The 19,429-nt window shown below is 41.3% G+C and overlaps 2 protein-coding genes across 2 annotated transcripts in view; one reads left to right on the forward strand and one right to left on the reverse strand.

Annotated features, from left to right (window-relative positions):
* The window catches only part of PDZK1 (PDZ domain containing 1), a 10,439-nt gene extending 9,188 nt beyond the window's left edge, over window positions 1–1,251 (forward strand). The window contains exons 8-9 of the mRNA XM_008948590.1: window positions 17–124; window positions 922–1,251. Coding sequence (XP_008946838.1) covers window positions 17–124; window positions 922–1,251 — 438 coding nt within the window. The remainder of the gene's footprint in view (window positions 1–16; window positions 125–921) is intronic.
* Window positions 1,252–4,155: 2,904 nt separating this feature from the next.
* LOC103780890 (Golgi pH regulator) lies at window positions 4,156–18,880 on the reverse strand. Its single transcript, XM_008948589.1, has 13 exons — window positions 18,812–18,880; window positions 17,870–17,973; window positions 16,300–16,406; window positions 15,332–15,433; window positions 12,303–12,423; window positions 11,975–12,055; window positions 8,559–8,668; window positions 7,208–7,296; window positions 6,759–6,851; window positions 6,383–6,478; window positions 5,745–5,834; window positions 5,053–5,118; window positions 4,156–4,897 (listed from the first exon to the last, which is right to left on the reverse strand). Exons 1-13 carry the CDS (start codon window positions 18,836–18,838, stop codon window positions 4,691–4,693), a joined length of 1,293 nt encoding a protein of 430 aa, XP_008946837.1. The 5' UTR covers window positions 18,839–18,880; the 3' UTR covers window positions 4,156–4,690.
* Window positions 18,881–19,429: the final 549 nt, after the last annotated feature.

Here is a 19,429-nt window from a genome sequence, read left to right on the forward strand (position 1 = left end):
GGAATTGCACACTGAGCAGAAAAGGAACCACAAGCCAAGAATCTGCAAGATGGTGAAAGGGCCGAGTGGATTTGGCTTCAGTTTAAACATGATCAAAACCAAGCCTGGACTGTTCATCAATGAGGTATTAATGTACAATGAACAAGGAAAACCTTAAGTAGTCTGTTGGACAGCTTCCTCCCTTCTGTCCTGCAAATACATTCAAGAAAAGCCACAAAAGACAAGTCTCTTCTCCAGCGCTCTCAGATAAGAGCTGTAATCATCACAGTCAGATTGGCATTGTAGGAGTAAGACAAAAAAAAAAGCATCAAAAACCATTCCTCATTCTTTTAAGACATCTAGAAGGAAGGGGAATCCTGCTTTTGCATCATTTTTGTTTTTATTCTCAAGGCTGGCATGCTAAAACCAGTATTTTAAATAGAATTTTTTTTTTTTTTTTTACTGCATCATATCCTAAATGTAAGGGAGACAATTGACCCACTCTACTCCCCTCTTCCCCCTCTTCTGAATTCCACAGCTGGCAAAAGTCAAACCTCTACTGTCTCAAATTATGCCTGTGCCTTCAGCTTTCTTGAAAGGAGGGGTTCTACATATTACTAAAGAATCTATGAAACATATTAAAGTTACTGTACAGGGACCCATAAATAATAAGAAAACTGCCTTTCCATCTGTTCTCATTATTCTACCAATCTACATTTCTATAACCCAAGTCAAGGTGCATCTTAAATCTCAAACTGATGGGTTCCATGTTTATTATGTCCAGGCCTACTGCCTCTCCCAATCCACTTATGCTCCACAAATCTCCCCTTCCCTGTGCTCATTTTCCCATCTTGTAAGGAAAACAGTAAAACAGTAGTCTAGCTACCCATCACTTATTAATGTAAGTTTTATGCTAATATCAGTTTGAACTTGCCTTTGCAGGTACAAAACCATGGGCCAGCTGACAGAGCAGGTGTAGAAAATGACGACTTCTTGGTGGAAGTGAACGGGGTGAATGTGATCAATGAATCCTATGACAAAGTGGTGGCAAGAATCCAAGATAGTGGTGACAGACTAACACTACTGGTGTGCAGCAAAGATGCTTACAAATACTTCCAGAGCCAGAACATTCCCATAACAGTCTCTATGGCAGATCCAGTGCATGACAGTTCTGAACTTCCTGCTTACACAGAAAACCATCCATCTGAGGCAGAGAGAAACCCACCTGAACCAAGGGAAAGGGTGCGTAATCCTGCATTAAGCAGATGTTGAAGGATCATTTAGGAGATAGAAAAATAACTTCTTTTTCAGCAACTATGTATATTTGAGCTAGGATTTTTAACTTGAACCTGGGTTTTTACAAGTCAGTCTATGTTATGAAAAGGAACGGTGTTGTCTGATTATGATGAACTCTTCCTCTTCCCACACGTAATACAGGTGATTATCTTTAATGCAAGATTACATCACAGAAAGGATGCATGCACAAGAGATTTTATGGAATAGGATCATCCAAATATGGTAATCCTTAATAAACATGGGAAACAGGCAGTACGATCCTGAAAGTACAAGGAAAAATGTGCTTCGATACACCAAAAAACAAACTAATTTCAGGAAAATAAGGTGAAATATTTTAAAATAGATCACCTAATAGAAAGAGCAGCAACTGATATGTTATGATGACCTTTTCTAGGAAATGTGCCCATTTGAAATTACTCACTTCATGCTGTTAGAAAGAATCTGAAGTACAACAGAAGTCAGAAAAGTAGAAAGGTATTTCTTCCTGAAACAGTCACTTTGAACCCTCTGTGTGGTCAGCCTTAAATATTCAAATGCTTCTTTTTTGATCACTGAAATGCTGGGGTTTGAACCCCAAGCCCTGAATTAAGGTTGACATATGGGTGATTCCCTTCATAAAGAGGTGGTGAGTTTGCCTTATAGCTTCCCCCCAGGGTGCGGCCGGCCCTGCAGGGAGAGCCATGAGGGAAATGAGCCCCAGGGGTCCCGCACTGAGTTGACAAAGGTCAGGTGTCTGCTTGGGGATAAAAGCTGGGACCACTTGCAGGGAGTCAGGAGTGTGTCTGTCTGTGGAGTGCCCTCCCCAGAACTTCCTGGTTCAGGGCAGACCTCCTGACTCTCCCTAGAGCTGGGCCCCAGTCTGTTTAGACCTTTGCGAACGCGGGCCGATGGGGTGAGAGTCACTATGTGGGCACCTTTCTCTTATGTGCTTAGCCTGCTGGTCTGGCTGTTTCCCATGCCAACTGTGGAAAACCTCAGGTCTCTGTTTGTACCACCTGTTGTGGGTCGAGTCGTGTTGTTTGTGGAATCGTTGGGGGTGGCATCAATTATATACCAGCTGATTGATCTGTTTGTACCCCCAGCGATCATTCATGCAATGTCCTTCTTGTCTACAATACGGTCTGCGTATTGGATTCTCTTTCTGCTGGTGCTAGCATTTTTGTTGGGCCTGGTCATTGGCAGAACAATCACGCAAGAGGCAGACAAGGGAAAATAAGACTGTCTCCTGTTCATTAACTTTTTCTGTATACGTCCACCTGCAAGTTTTTTTTCCAAGGTTTCTTACACACCGACTTGTATTTTGCATATCTGAAGTTAGCACCACTTTTGTGTGCAAATTCAGCAGGTACAGGAATTAGTCAATAGGAAACCTCTATTAAATAAGTTTATCTCTAAATGTACTTAACTAAAAAGCGCTTCAGCAATAAAAATCCCATTCGTTGGCTGTCATCCAAATAAGTATACGATTAGTGCTGATGAAAGTAGGAGTCCTTTGTAACACTGCAGATTATCCAGCAAGGTTACAAACTAAAAATAATCAGAACATATTTGCTTCTCCTCTGCAGGCAAGCTCATCCTCCTCTTCACAATCAGCTGCCTCTACAAGAGCAAACAGTGACAACAATGACGACACAAAGTTGTGAGGAGACAAACTATGGCAAGAACAAAAAAGAAACCTTCCAAATCCTCTTTCTTCAATTGTTCTCTGCTACTACACCTCCCAGAACCTCACTAATCCTAGGAGTGCCATACCTGTAAAGGACTGGACTGCAATTCCTCACTGAAATGAAGCTGCCTAAAAATAAACATTTCAGTTTAACCTGCATTCATTTAACACACTGAAATTGTACTTCCTTAGCTTTCTGCCTTGTAAAGCGGGCAGTTAAGTCACTTCTGTAAAGGCTTAAATAAGTGGAAGCATACAATTGCGTATACTGCAGCAGAAGGCAAAAACATTTTCTAGATTCTTACGTATCTTAGCCTTTTAAGGATAAGCTCTTAATAAAGAGCAACTGATTCCTCCCCATCTCCCAGGAAAGGCAGATCTCCCCAAATCCAAGACCACCAACTCAGTGTCAGTGGTGACTCTTCTATGCTGCTCCTACAACAGTACAACTGCCGCAAAATGGCATAATCCAATGTGTTCTGTGCATTACACGCCTCTCTCCTGCTAACAATGTAGAAATTCCTTTCAAACATTAAACTAAATTCATAATTCATAACTGAAGACATTTAAGCACTGTTCTCTCTTCTCTGCATACAGTCACGGATCATGGTAGCTAGAACAGTGAACGTAATTCAGTCATGCAGGTTTAACTCCAAGTCAAGACCACTTTGTCTGGAATGTGACAGATGGCTCTGTAATACTGCTGCTGTATTCTTTGCATCCTTGCCATACACTGAAGACAACACAGAAATAAATTGCAGCTATTTCTTCCCCTCCCAGGTCTTACTCTTACCACCTATCATTTATATTCCACAACTATTTTAAAATAAAGCCTAGGAGAGTGGCTATGGGAAGCTGGAAGTCTGTCACGTGAGTAAAATTTACTTTTACACCTTGAATTACATCAAGAAGGAGAAATGGGCCACTGTAGAAGAATACACAGGCGGTGGGCAACGCCAAATGTACAGGATACAAGGTAAAGAAAATTGTAACATACGAGGCAAACAAGGCCTTGCTGTGGTCTTTCACTTCACAATGAACACTAGCAAAGAGGAATCCAAAACCCCAGTTCCATTTATGCAGGGAGAAAAAAAAAAAAAAAAAAAAAAGGGGTTGAGACACAGAAAGCTAATCTCCAGCTTCTAAGGACAGCAGGTACTAGTGATATACACTAGTACATGCTCCATACAAAAATGGAGTGAAATGCTCACCACTTCACTTCTGCCAGGCAGCAAATCCTAGCCATGTTCTAGCTCACTTACAGCCAGAGCTTTGGGGCTGACAAAAAACAACTGTAATGCTTGTATGAGATATTACAAAAGTTTATTCAATTCCACAGACTCAAACATTCAACTCCAGAATTGCCATCCTCTGAATCCAAATTATAAGCTGATTTTCAAAAGAAAAATCACACTTCCTTGGTGCCTTCTATGAAGATGGTCTTCTAACAGTAGATCTTCCCTCAGACAGCATACCGTGCAAGTTCCAGCACCCCTAGATATTGGTATACCAAGGACTGCCCTTATTCCTTGGCAGTGAACTATCTCACATTTAATACCTTCATTCCATTTCTTTCAAGCTGTGGCACCTAAGAAAATGAGCCACAGAGCTTGATGATGACATGTGGAAGTTCACAGAGCCAGACTGCTGGAACACAGAGAATAGTCCTGGCTCTCCTCAAGTTTTGCAGTCCACAGGAGTTGCAGCAGTGCAGTTGAAAGGACAGGGAACAGCACATGACTGCAGTCCTTAGAGGGCCATATGCTTTTCTGGGGCTTGTTTGTGTGCTAAGTAGAGAAAGAGGATACTGGACAGTGCACTAACTAGGAATATCACATCGAACCAACGATGATAAAAGTTGAATTGGAGCTCTCCCAGGACTTCTGTAATAATAGTGCGATACTCTAGAGGCATACTCATCCGGATCAGGAGCACCGATGACACAAAGTACATACCCTGTAAATTAAAAAAGCTGTTACTGTTTCACAGTTGGTTATGTGGCTAACATGGGCTACCATACAAAGATTGTATTATGTGTATATATGTACACACACAAATATGTATGCGTGCATGGGTGTATATAGGCATGCCCACGGTTCATACATACTCACCATTATCTGTGCTAAAAGCAGAACAATAACATTGGAGGACTTGCTGCTGGAAATGGCATAGAAGAACTAGGGGGAAAAAAACAGACAAAACATTGAAAATAAGCAGTTAGATAAGTCTGGTGTGTCTTAGGACACCATTCTGTACTTCTTCATTAAAAAAAAAAAACAAACAATAAAAAACCTATTTTCTAGAGGGGTGACTGTACTATATTTTCAGAAAGCTGCAATCTTAGCCTTAAATATGTATCTCCCTCAGATGATGGTGCCAAAAGTCATATAATGATACATCAAAGTTTCAGCTTCGATCAAAAAAAGCCAAAGGTCAAGCCAATGAGTTACATGTCTCTTGAGTTAATGCCAGTCCTAGCAGCAACTCCCACTAAGCAATCTACGTCCCTCTAATCACCGTCTCATCAACCTTACTAATAAGCCTTGGCTACAGCATCATTTTGAACCCTTGCTTACATTTAACATCTCATTTAACATCTACACCTCTTCCTGACAATAACAGCAATAGAGACTGAGTGGGGAGATGTACTGCAGAAGGTATTTTTCCAGCCTTCCTCCCTCCACAAGTATTTATTTTCAGATATTTAAAACAAATGTGTATTGAAAGTTTATTCAGTATTTGTCACATCTAAAGTTAAAAATCTGATAACAGCTTTCCTGATACAAAAGAACCTGGCTCTTACCTTTGTAAGTGTGATTAACAACCCTCTGATAGAGGTAACAATGATAATTCCAACAAGAATAAAGGAAATGTGCTGAGACCAGAATTTCACCTGTACCAACAAGAAGAATACAGTTAAATCTCTAATGCTAACCCAATTTACACTATGTTTTATAGTTGCCAGTTCTTCAGGGTCTTTGTATTTTGTAATTGTACAGGTATCCATTGGAGACAGGTTTGCTTAACAGGCATTTTCACAAATATATTACCTATTATTTATTCCAATCACACGAGAAATAATGATTTAGCTTACACGAATCACAAAGAACTCAGCATTCATAGGGATATATTTTAAAAGTGCAAATGACAGAACACCTACATGCATGAGCAAACATCATTACTCTGTAGTTAAATGTATTAATTTAAGAAAGTTTGCACAAAACAAGCAAATAGCTGCCTCTCTGCCAAGACCACAATACCATCCTAGCATAGAATAAGTGTGAAAGCAAAGTTCATGATGAATTTTCCCTTCCTCCTCAGGAAGTCAGAAGTCAAAGACATGTTCTCAGGACTCTATCACACTCTCCCTATCAGTGGCATGATTTTACTTAGGTAAGACAGGAATTGCTGAAAAGGCTGTAAGAATTAATAAAGTCTCACATCAAACTGGATTCCCAGATAATTTACAGTGATCTCAATTCCTCTTGTGACTGGATCAGTCTTCCCCACACGGTCAAATACAATATTGATCGTCGCCTATAAGAGAGAGATTGATTTATATTCAAATAAGAAAACAAAAGCATACCTCACTGTTACATGTGAGACACATGCATGATTCTTACTTTTTGTCTCACCAGGAAGGGGGCAAGAAGGGGTCAGATTATCTAAGAAGGTGCAAACTGCACACATATAAGAATTGCTTGCCTAATGCTGTATACAAAAAGACACATCCATAGCTTTATTTCAGCCAAAGACCAGCATCTTTCAGAAAACATTCGAATATGTCCACAAAAAACACATTCAAATATTTACATACCATGAAGATTTTCCAGACACAATAGATGGAGAAAAAATAACCCAAAAAATTAAAGTATTTTCCCTGGAAGGTTTTGGAGTACTCTATTCTCTCCTGAAAATACAAAAGGAGGGAGGGGGAACAGAACACACACGACAAATTATCATTTCCACAATCACCCACAACACAAAATTTCAATGGAGCACCAACAATAGAAAATACAGCTCCATTCTTCTACATCTCTTAATTCAAATGTTTCTGTATGGCTTTAGGGACATGGGACATACTCCAGTACGTATCTGATCTGGAAGGAAACTGCTATCTAGACCTCAGATTAAAGAAACAGATCCTCACTTCACCACATCACAACATTTATCTGATGAACAGCTTTCAATTTCTTGCAACAGACATTCTCTTCCAAACTACCCTGTCCTCCCAACACCCATCCAGGCAGTTAACTTGCTATGTACCTTTGTTGCATGCAAGTCAGCAGTCTCCAGAAAAAGCTGCCGACTCAGCTCTTCTAGGGCATCCACTTCTTGCTGGATAAGGGACAGATCTGGCAAACCAGCACAGTCAAGGCTACAATATGTCACAAATTCTTAAATAAAAAACAACCATTCCCACCTTCAGCCCAAGGGCAACATCTGATGGTTCGACCACTTTTGATCCAGTTCATTTTTTTTTTGATTCAGGAAATCTCAAAGACACATATACGGCATGCTACTTCATTTTAAGAAGGTGGGTGATACACAGTATTTAGGCAGTCATGCAACAAGCTTACTCCCCTGCCTGAGGAACCCATCACAGAATAGAGCCAGAGCTCTCCCAGATCACTGCTCCACTCTGAACAGTGTCCCTTGTCACTGGAGTGCATCTCACAATATGTCACTCTCACATCACCTTCATGAAGAAAACTCCTGAGTTTTGTTCTGAGTTTTGCCCCAAGAGATTAATGATTATTATGAAGAGCCTCACCAAACAGCCAAATTCTGATTTTAGTAGCCAGTGGGAAAGGAGAGGAAAAAGAATCCTCAGCCTTAAACATGTAAACTGCACACCTTAGGTGGTCTGGCAGAAATCGTTAGTAGGCAACTGCAAGTGAGAGAAAGACAGACCCCTGTAACTCCCAGCAGATTCTTTCTACCCCTTTCACATGGGCAGAACAGCTTCTAGTCACCTGTTCCTAGTCACCTCTTTGTCACACTGCTATTTCACCAGTGGCTACCCTACATCATGAGAACTTATTTGGTCTACACATTGGTTCCTGCTCTTCACTTTCTCACAGCTTTCCAACACGGCCAGCAGACCAACGTAAATTGTTCCAGCACCTCAGCCAACCCTGTTGTTTTACTCAAGTATGTCACAGGTTCCTTGTCCTGAAAGAGCACGTTTCAGGTTAGGAGAAGTACGCATGGAGGTCAGGCACATGAGCAGAGGACACATCAGAACAGAAAGCTGCCTCCCACGTACGTGCTGTGATGGGGTAGCCATTGGCAGCATGACACAGGAAGTCTGCACATCTATCCTGCAGTCTGCTGTGCACCTCAACCACGGTGATGCAACAGCACCTTCATGGGGCAAGGCAGCAGCACACAGCTCCTGATTGTGTCACAGAAAAACCGTGCGTCGAACCCCTGGACAAAAAGTCAGACAGCACAGTGCTAGAAAGCAAGTTTCCCAGGAGACATTAAGGCTTTTGCTGAGACATGTTGAAACACAAATGTTTTGTAACTGGCCCAACTAACGCTCCTTCTTTCCAAATAGAAGAAAGCTGGAGCCACCCCCTGAGGCAGGTGCCAGCATGCAGATGAAGGATACTTTCACTGCCTGCAACAGATGTTGTAACACTTTTGATCATTCCCCAGAAGCCAGTGGGTTTGTTATGCACTTCTCCTCTCTGGAACATTGTCCTATGAGCCACTGCTATCCTGAAAGAACAGAAAACACAAGTCCTAAGGAATAAAGTATTTTTATGAAAAAAAAAAAAAAATCAAAACAAAAAATAAACCTAAAAAAAAACAAACCCCAGATCCTTAGAAGACACAGTTAAACTAAATTCACTGCAAACAGATGCCCACTTTTTTCTTCCCCTAAGCACCAATCTTGCTTCATGACATTATCTTGATTAGCTCTGGAGTAGAGCCCAGATCTAATCAAGCGAGATTCAATGAGACACTTCCCAAGACTTCCATCCAGGATCTGGCTTCAGCCCTTAAAGGGATTTAACCCCCATTAAAAGGAAAAATTCAAATGGATTTCTCAGTCATATGATTAGTCACTTTCCTTTCCTCAAGCACACGACTGTGCTATCTCAAGTTCAAACACTGGAAGACTGCTCGCGCTCCTCTCTGCCCCTGAACACCTCTTCTTTATCACTGCACACCCGCCACAGAGCTGTGAGCGCTGGACGGTATGCAGCAGCACTCTGAACTGCTGTCACTCACCACTGGCCTGCATGACAGGCTGTTATGAAGCAGAAACACACAAATCCATTATTGGACTGAACTACTGGATGCTTCAGGCGATGTGAACGTGACTCCTAAAGCTGATTCCAACACTACAGCAGCAGCTGCATATTGTCCCTCACACTCCCATGTGCATTGCAGCATAATCCCCACAAGCAGTGCTGGCTTCTGGCTTCAGTCCCTCACATTTCTCCCCACTGAAATTTATGAGTCAGTTATCCACTCCTAAGCTAAAAACTATTCATAGGACTATCAAGGCAATCCAAGATTTGACAGTGTTTAGGTCCATTCTTGTAGCTGCAGCCAGTATTGCTGGATTTGGCACTGAGCCCTCTTCAAGGTTGTTGATAAGCAATGTAATAAAAATACAAAACAAAACCCTCTCTTCCTTCACATCCAACAAAAGAAACACACTTGGTCAACCCCACGTAACACACATAAAAGCACACATGGCCACAGACTACAAATAACAGAGATTTTTGAATTATTCAATTCATCCTGATAGCTGCCAAATATAACAATTGCAATTTTAATCCTTGCTTTCTTCCCAGTACCTGATTCACATGTTCCATCCCAAACGATCCACAGCATTGCAGCAAAAATGCAGCTATGTCAAGGTGAAGCACAAGGCTCTAAGGATACCAAGGCATATCTTTTCTTTTGAGAAGTAACAGGGATCTCTGTACCCATACAGTAGTCAAGAGTTCTGGAGACCTCATAGAAAGGATCCACAAGCAAAAACCACACACTTTGCCTGTGTAGATATGTTGATACATCTAGTCAGACAGGCTAATTTGACTCTACCATGAAGCAAAAGTGAAGGAACAGTGTCACAGAATCCAGGCATTTCAAACCTGAGGCTTAGTTATATCATACCTGCAAGGATAAGTATAAAGAACCTGCCAACTTTAAAGGCCAGTTTCTTTATGGCTTTACTTGATTACACTCAGGAAGGAGAGAACAGTACATTCCTGTGCAAAAAGTGTCAGGGAAAACAACTTTCAACAACTATTTCCTATTGACAAGGAAATCTGTATGAATAAGGGTCAGTTTGATAAGATATATCATGATCAAAAAACAAAACAAAACAGCTTTATGTTCTATTGGCTTATAACCCTTGCTAAGTTCTGAGTTATCAGTAATGCTGAATAGGTGGCCAGGAAGTAAATGACCATTTATGGAACTATAGGACTTGCCCTACACTGTAAAATACTGCTATTCATGCTTGTTCTGTCAAATGACTTGAACTGCATTTGGATTGATACAAATCTGATTTATCTAACTCTTTAAGCTCTGCTTTATAGGAGCAAATAGTCCAATTATGCTAGCCACTGCTCACTGTCAAAGCTAAAAGAGAACAAAATCTAGAGAATTCCAGCTTCTGCCATTTCTTGCACATTTCTGACATTACATACATTTCTGGGTTTCTTTTTGTTGTGGGTTTTGTTTTGGTTTTTTAAGCACAAATACATGAACTTCAGTACAATTCCCAAGCAATTAACATACTTCACATGGCTCTTCATAACAGTTAGAAAGTTGCTATATTCAGATTTTTCTGTCTATAGGAAGGCAAGAAAGTGCTACTCAGTTACAAGTTCCAAATATCCTTACTTTTACTTCAACATCACTACTGCTAGACAAGAGGTCCAAAAACACTGTACAGAACAAAAGAGCACAGAGTCAGGAGGAGGACTACACAGTATCTTTTAAATCCATAGCCAGTATTTTAGTGTGCTCCTAGCCCATAAAATCAATTAAACCTTAGTAATTAAAACCTCTCACTACTTTCTGACACATGACCACAAATAGTGAGTTAACATTTGTTCATCACTTAACATTTTCAAAGGGGAAGATAAAGAGTTATGCTGTGACTACACATTCATATGCTAATACTGCTTAGCAGATACACAGGCTGGTGACTAATTCAGCAAGGTTAGACTACCTAAAAGGTCCCTCACCTTACATTAAAAGGTTCCATTAAAACATTAGTGTGACAAAAGTAAAGTTTGGAGGATTGCTGCAAGAATTCAGTGTCAGACAGTGAAAACTTTGAAGTGATGATGGTAATTGTATTTATTCTGCACAATTAGTAAGGCATGCAATATGCAATTTGTAACAGCAAACAAAAAATCTTTTCGAAGTAAATGAAATTACACTGCTTCCAAAACTAGCTTTTTAGCTTGGTGCAGATGGAACAAGCTAAACCAACAAAAGCTGAGTTCTGGTCACCTGACTGTGCACTATGCTACATTCACATTAGCAACATTTCCCAAATCTCCAAAACTTAACTAGCGTGAACCTTGCCATCTGTGAGAAAATGGCTGTGTCCACACCAGCCCAGAGGCCTGCTTCGGCTGACCACGTAACGCCAGATCCACAGAGCAGGAGAGCACCCAGTATGTACAGACCAATTTCTGGACTGAACCTGTCAGTAAGAGGGCCAGTTGTGGGGACCTAAGGGGCACTTACTCATCAGGAGAGAAAGGTGCCCCCTTACAAACTTGTCAAGCTGCCCTCAGAGGGCTACAATTTGTCTTGGAAGCCTAATCTGTGCCACTGCAGTAAGAAAGGGTACTATTTAGTGCACATGTCTGGGAAAAAAAAGTTGTGTATCAGGTCAGAATGAAACACCACACAACTCAACCCAACTCAGGCACCTTTCACTGCAACATGTAGCCCTGACAAAACTAGTAATTTTGGTGATTTCAAGAATCAGTCTTAAATCCACACTGACTGAAAATAATTGAAATAAATTACCTGCCTTCTCACCTTTTTTTCTTGCTAACTATCATGTCCATAGTCTGCAGGAGTCGTCGCTCCAAAGCCAAAATATCTGCATCTGTTACATTCCTGAAAAATGAAGCCATTCAATTAGAGCTGCTATCGCATCTCAGAGGAAATAAGCACATGCTGCTGACACAAAGAGAGAAGCCTGTGTAAGAAGAATACGCTTCAGGAACGGAAATGGTTCTAGCATGTAGGAGTGGCAAGAGCTAGATCCAGATAGAAATGTTATGAAAAAACTTGAATCGATACCACAGGAAAAGCAGAATAAGCTCAAAAGGGTTGACAAAACATATCACAAGGCTGCAGTTACCTGAGAAAGTAGGACATGTAAGTGTATGGACAGTTGACAGCCCCAAATCCCGACAGCAAAGCCATGAGCGTCACCCCGATCACACCCACACGGCTGATGAGCTGCTCTATAGACAGGATTCCTGAGAGAGGGAGAACACAGCATTAGTAACCTGGCTCTCCTTACTCTGCTCCACACCTTGTGCCTTCACAACAGAACACACAAACAGAGCTGCTAAATGAATGCCACTGCCTTCCCACTGCAATGACACAAGGTAATACAAAGTACAGACAGGGACTAGGAAAAATGAGGTAGAAAGACTCCCTCAGAAAGATGTTAACATGCTTAGAAACAGGGATGGGAATTTGTAGCTATGAAGAACCTTAAGACGGATCTGGAGAGGACTAACAGTCAATATTTTGGCTCTAAACTAATAAAACATTAGCAATTGCACTTTGGGGAGGTAGGAACACAGATCATCTCCCAGACTGTATAAAACATGCCCCTTCCACAAAGCCACTTCTGCAATAACCAGAAATGGAGTTACCAAACCAGTTAGTCCTGGTAAACTGGCCCAAAAATGTCTGAACCATACATAGAAAGCGCCATCCTGTCAACTGTCATCAGAAGTGACTCCTACAGATCTGATGCAATTTGTGCTTGTAGGACAGTGGAGTTAATGACAGCATGGGAGGCATATGCCGCTCCTAGCTGTTCAGTATTCATTTTGCAGACATGCACACACTGCTGAAGTGACCACCAAAAAGACATTCCACCTGAGCATCAAGTGGGCTCTAAAATGTATATTCACATAATACAGCATCAGCGGCAATCCTGTGATGCAACCAACACCAAACACTGAAGTTGCATTCATTCTTCTCAGCCATTAAACAAGAGCTCAATGTGCCTTCTCAGGATACTGTACCATGTGCTACTAAACATCACTCATTTTTTAGGAAGCTAGTTATAGAGCAGCTGCCACACACAGCACATTTGGAGCTTACATGATTGCAAAGCTGAGATGGCCAAGCGCCAAGCCACATTTCATGCTTCAGAGAAGGGGAATAAATGATGAAACCAATGCAAAAAGACTTCACAAAGGGAGACCGAGACAGCCAGTCATGTGCAGCTGCAGAGAGATTTACACGAGCTACAGAATGTGCTACAATACACCGGCCTTTTGCCCCACACACAGTCAGAGAGCCGCACTTAACACAGAGGTGCCTTCAAAATGACATGACATTCCACTGGTTAAAGCAACACCTCCTCCTAACACTCACAGCAACCCTGCTCTTGTGATTAGGTCAGAGAAAGTGAATGCTTTATCAACTCAGATAAAGACAAAGAGTTTTATTGGAATACTAGTAAGTAACTGAGTAAAGCATAGCCCTCCTTACCATACATGCAGGCGAGCGAGGCCGGGCACGGTGAGGAGGACACCACAAGCAACAGAGTGCAGTGTGAGGGGCTCGCTGAGCACGGCCTCCTGTCAGTCTCCCTCCACAACGAGACCCCTCCTGTCTGAACCGGGCCACCCCCACAGGATGCAGCCCTGCGGCAGCCTTGCCTGTAGGCACAGGACACCAGCAACCCCGCAGTCCAACAGCGAAAAGAGCACCTACAGTCTTTTGCTCCAAACTTTTGTCCACACCTGGTAGGATAAGACACTCTACAACCGTTAAGCGGAAGTATCATCTTGTAAAGCAGAAGTTAAAAATACAAAACACCCCCACTACCAGTTCTGGGAGTCTGCAGTTGTTACACAGCTTCACAGAATCTTTTCTGTGGTCTGGAGATGATGACCTAAACCCCATGGCTACATTCCCCTTGGGTTATCACGTTCTGCCAACTCAAGCACCTTCTGCAACTCCAGGCGGATACACATTTTTCTTAGTAATGAAGCACAGGGCAAAGGGATCCGCACTACCTACGAGCTGTTGTATTTTGGTGGTAAATGACACAATTACAAAACACACAGGTTTTTTCATACGAAAGTTTTAGGACCACAGATGAAAGGGTGAGCAGACCCTACAGCAATCAGTATTGTTCAATTTTTCTCTCACAGATGCTTAGCACACAGTAAAGTGGCTTCCTACAGGACAAAAAATATTAAGCTGACCATTATCTATGCAGCCAGACATTCACCAGTTTGAGTGAAACTGACTGAATTTCACCTGTTAAGAATACACAAACAACTTTCCAGTGCAGGGGATACGGGCAACATAAATTACACAGATAGCCTGGTTGTTCAGCATCCTTGGGTGCCTAAAGGATTCAGTACAGTTAGGCACATGCTAACAAGCCCTGTGGAACCCAAACTAGCCCAAGTGCACACAGCATCTTCACAGTTTAAAGACTGTTCTTTCCACGACTGGAACAGAGATATATTCAAGCCAGTTCTGCACATAAATAAATCTGGCGTCCAGCAGGACTTACCAACACACATACCAGTACCACGCAACTGTAATGCCTCTGTGCTCAGGACGCATACAAAGCTGAAGCAGACCTAGAACGCACTGTCAGACGTGTTGCTGGCCACAGTCTATATAGCTCTGGCGTTCTGGAACCCTGTCAAGTCTTGCCAACTGGACAGACACCTATGCTAAACTGCTCTGATTTCAGTCACAAGAAATAATACACCAACTCAAAAGACTCAGATGAATGGCTGGTTGTCGATTCTCTTCTCAAATTAGCTTTAGTATCCACAAGAAAAGAAACAAGCGAATAAAAATTCTGATCAACTTTTTGTGGAGATGAAGTACAGTGTTCTTACACCATCTAAGTTCAGTTAGGATTCATTCACTTCCCGAAAGTTTTCCGGTGGTACTTAGAGAAAACTAATACAAAGAATTCAGATGTATCTATTCATTTCTGGTAGTCTGACAATCCAGATTGCAGATTTCATAGCAAAGCAGACACTCAGTTGCAAGAACTACTTTCTACAGTCCCAACTGTACAGCTGACATAACATAGTAGTAGTTCCAAGATAAAAGTGAAATAACAAAGCCTATTTTCAGCACGGAAGGAATCACCAAGAATATGAAACTCACCATGTTTTGGGCTGAGGATAGGAAATGGATCTCCCAACTTCCAGAAGAAATACATGAATGTCAACCACAGAACACATGCAAAAAGCAGTTTCTGTCTGTGCACTGAGAAGAAAAAAAACACAGTATTTTAAAGACAGTCTTCCTTATAGGGCTTTTTCTAGCTTGCAAAATTGCTATATTGGTCTAAAGGCTGCTTTGAGCACAGGAGGCCAAAACAGATGTCAACTGACAGAGCTACAGCTAGCAGCGTGCACCCCTTCACTCCCTAAAGAACCAGCTAATTGAGAGACCACCATTTCCAAGAGCCAACACAGTGACACACCACTTTGGCTTTTCCCCACAAATGTATGCTGAGGGCTGCACTACAAACAGGGGATAACTTAGCTGTGTCTGTCTTCATCTTCATGCCAAAACACCACATTTAAAACTCCCAGCGTACATGCCTAAGCTTAATAAAAAAGAGCCATGATATCAACAGCTCAAGCCTCAGTGTCCATTAGCGCATGGAAGAGGCCTCATCCAGACAGCAGTAAGCAAAAAAAAAAGGCAAAAGTCATTTATTAAGGTTTTCTGCCTCAAGAGTGATTTTTTGAGCATCTCTGCCTCATTTCTTTTACCCCCCAGCAGAACAACACAGCCTTGCCAAGTGTTCCAAGGTTTGGCTGCAAGTTTAAAATTGTAAAGGAACAAATTCCAGTAATGTTACTCTAAAGCGCTGGACTTTGTTGAAACCCATGAAGAAAAGTTACATTGGTTGGGGTCAGGCAAGGATCTCCGAACTGCTCAACAAACAGTCCACGCTCAAGCACTATGTTCTGAAGAGACGTTATCTCGCCAGAACAAAGCCAGAGGAAGGAGGCAACTATGGGGACAGTGACCGACACGTCTCTGTCTCACAGAAAAGTCATTTCTCATTTGGACACTTAGTCCTAAGCCAGCAGCCCCAGTGCCATAAACCAAGTACTCACGTAATCTGATATTGCTCACAACAAAGTAACCAATGTAGAAGGGTACCATGAAGACTAGGATAAGCAAAATGACACACAGGTTCAGCTTCCAGTGAAAATACCGAGAGCTAAAATAAAGCCAAAGTACTGGTTAGTACACTACCATACTACAAGTTTCTCAGAGACAACCACATGTCAATGAAATCCTTTCAACTACATCAAGCATTGGATAATGCTGGACTAGCATACTGAATGTTCTGGGTTTCATTTATTGTTTGGGTTTGGGAGAGGGGGTTGTTTGTTTGGGGGTTTTGTTTTGTTTTGTTTTTTTTTATACAGAGCTCAAGAATGTGTATTTCAAAATTAACAACCATCCACAAAAGACATTGGGATATTTTATCAAATACTGTATTTTCTACAGTGACTAATGGCGGTTGCAGCACAATTCATTCGATTTACTCCTTATCTAGTTGAACAGCAAACTAAAACTGAGTATAAGGCAGTAATTAATTTTTCTAATGAGTGGCTGAGCCAAAAATGGCCAGTTCAAATGAAAAAGATTAAAAATATTTAATGTTCTTAATTCAGTATGTTTCACTTCAAAGTGAGTTGTCTTGTCTGCAAGACATTGCAAAGCAAGAACTTAAAAACACACACATATACTAAAATACTCCTCTGACCAAAGATTAGTCAAACACAGATCAGATTCATCTTGGCTGAATTAACTTTTCACTTAGCTTGAATAGAAAATCACATACCCTGTTCCCAGTATTAACTTCAAGCCTCAGGGAAGCAGAAGTTATGAGGATCCTTGTAACTTTTTCCCTAGCTAATTCAGAGGCAAACATTTTCATCTATATTAATGTCCAGCCCTTTATTGAAGCGTATAAAAGCATTCTCCTCAGTGATCCCTCTGGCTGCAAGCTCTACAGATTAATAACATACAGTCAGAACTAACTTTACCTTTTATCAGTTTTGTACTTTCTGCCATTCATCTCCTTTACCTGCTCTCTTACACTAGTATGATGAGAGAGAATAGGAAACCCAGCTAGCCTCTACATGTTACTGTTCTACATTCTCTTTCCTACTGACTGCTGAAGTAGACAGTTTTGAACATCCCCTTACTGTGGAAGTCCGCACCTTAGGTCAAGGGAAGCTGTGCCTTTGATTCACAAATACCATATTACTACAGAAGTAGTTTTCACTCCATAATTAGATTCACATCTTATTCACTGCTCTGATAGTCCTTAACATCTGAAAAGTGCTCTTCAGCATGATCTGAAGCTTTACAATACTCCCATAAAAAAATCATTTCTTTTAACTTCACAAATGGAGAAAGCCAAAGACTAAAGCTTGGTCCTAAGGACCTGGACCACACTAGTAGCAACTGCTTGGAAAATCCTGAGCTTATGGCTTCTAGTTTTATGTTCTGTCAAAAAAACAAACATGGCTGCTCAAACACCTTCTCTGAGTTGTTGAGAACTTTCTCATAAAATTTCCCCAGTCCAAGACTAACCCGCTAATTTAGAAGTTGGACTGAGGGTACTGCAGAACACAAGGCAGGCTAGGCCTTCATTGGGCTCCCACTCACCTGCTGTTCAGCACTCCCAAAATCTCAAAGATGATGAGTTCAAACATGGTGCAAGAGAAGGCAAAAGTCACAGAGAAGATCACCTGGACCACATACTGTCGCACCTGCAACGGTGAAAACAAGCCAGAGACATTAGGAATTTCCATTCCTAGAACGGCATCCTGATACCCCTTAGGTAGCAAATCACAAAGTAGGATGCCACACAACTGGGTCTCCTGCTTTGAGGCACCTTGCCCTTTATCTAAATAAGACGAAACCAACAATCTGTCAGAAACCAGAGGGCAAACTCGTAAGTTGCTCAGTATTACACCAACTGCAGCTAGTGGTGCATTTCCGTACCTTACACAGAAGGCATGTCAAGCATGCAATGCTCTATGTCAACCTGATTAATGACAGAGCTATTTGATCTTAACCTTGGATTTAAAAACAAGACCCACATCAGAAAAAATTTTGAGGTCTGAATTTGGCTCGCATTTAAGCTGCCTCTGACCTAGACTACACTCTTGTACATTCGAATGTTGCAGTTTTATCCCATCCAATCCTCAAAAACAATTCAGCCACAATAAACACACCTTACTGAGTTCAACATTAGACACTGAATTTTATTTTATCTCAAACATTTTACGGTTACATAAGGCAGGCTTACTCAAGAAAAGCTGAAACAGTTTCCTATTACCCCTGCACCTCCTCCATATTTTTTAGTTAACAGTAGCCAACATGGAAATTTTCACCGGCCCAAGAACCCATTTCCTCAGATATCTAGGAATCTTTCAAATAGAAGCATGAGAGGAAATTAAAAAAGAAAGTTACTGTAGAGATAATTAAAAATAAGATAAGAGGGCTTAGAGGAAACATGGAAAGTCAAAACGGAGTTTTAAAAATATTTCTATAACTGTGAATAATTTATAAGATACAGAGTTGCAATGGAAGGTCCCTTCTCACCTCATAATCCTTGAAGAGTTTACGCATGAAGAATAGCCACCCAAATCCAAAGAACAGCACCTGCAGAAGAGATGAAGCACTTAACATCTGTATCCAGCAACTTGCAAAATACAAAGCTACTACACTACTGACTGTAGGTGAAACATGGAAGGAGAAGAGCTTGGCCAAAGTACCCAAGACCCACAAAAGATTACAACTTTTTTTGGAGGGAAGAATAGTTTAAATATTCCAAGCATAGCAGACACAGAAGGCTATGCCCTTATTGAAGATCCAGTCAAGACAGACTAGTTCTGTACTCCCAAGTTCTCTATTCCTGGTCTGCCAGAATTCTTTGCACTGTTGTTCCTTGTTTCACTTTTATAATCTACAGAATTAAAGTTTTTCCAGGAAACATGGTAACAGAGGCAAAGTAAACACTTGAGTGTCCGCAACATACTTATCTTCTGGGGCTGAGTAAATGTTTTAAGAATATCTCCTGTTTCTTTAAGACTAGAAGTGCCTTTGATTTTTCTGGAGAGGTCCTTACGTTTAATCTGGTTACTCACTGACACAGTGTGGGTGAAAGGTGTACTTAAAAAGTAAGGTAAGGAAAAGGCAGTTCTGAATGCCACAAACCGC

The sequence above is a fragment of the Merops nubicus genome, unplaced genomic scaffold (genome assembly GCF_000691845.1).
Source record: "Merops nubicus isolate BGI_N331 unplaced genomic scaffold, ASM69184v1 scaffold11281, whole genome shotgun sequence".
Classification (NCBI taxonomy): Eukaryota; Metazoa; Chordata; class Aves; order Coraciiformes; family Meropidae; genus Merops; species Merops nubicus.

Bases quoted from the DNA above. Each gene is read 5' to 3' on its own strand.
- LOC103780890 (XM_008948589.1), bottom strand. From the start codon at position 18,838: ATGCGTAAACTCTTCAAGGATTATGAG. The intron at 17,974-18,811 runs GTGAGAAGGGAC...TCACCGTTGCAG, and splicing joins AACTCTTCAAGGATTATGAG to GTGCGACAGTATGTGGTCCA. The intron at 12,056-12,302 runs GTAACTGCAGCC...TTCATTTTTCAG, and splicing joins TACATGTCCTACTTTCTCAG to GAATGTAACAGATGCAGATA.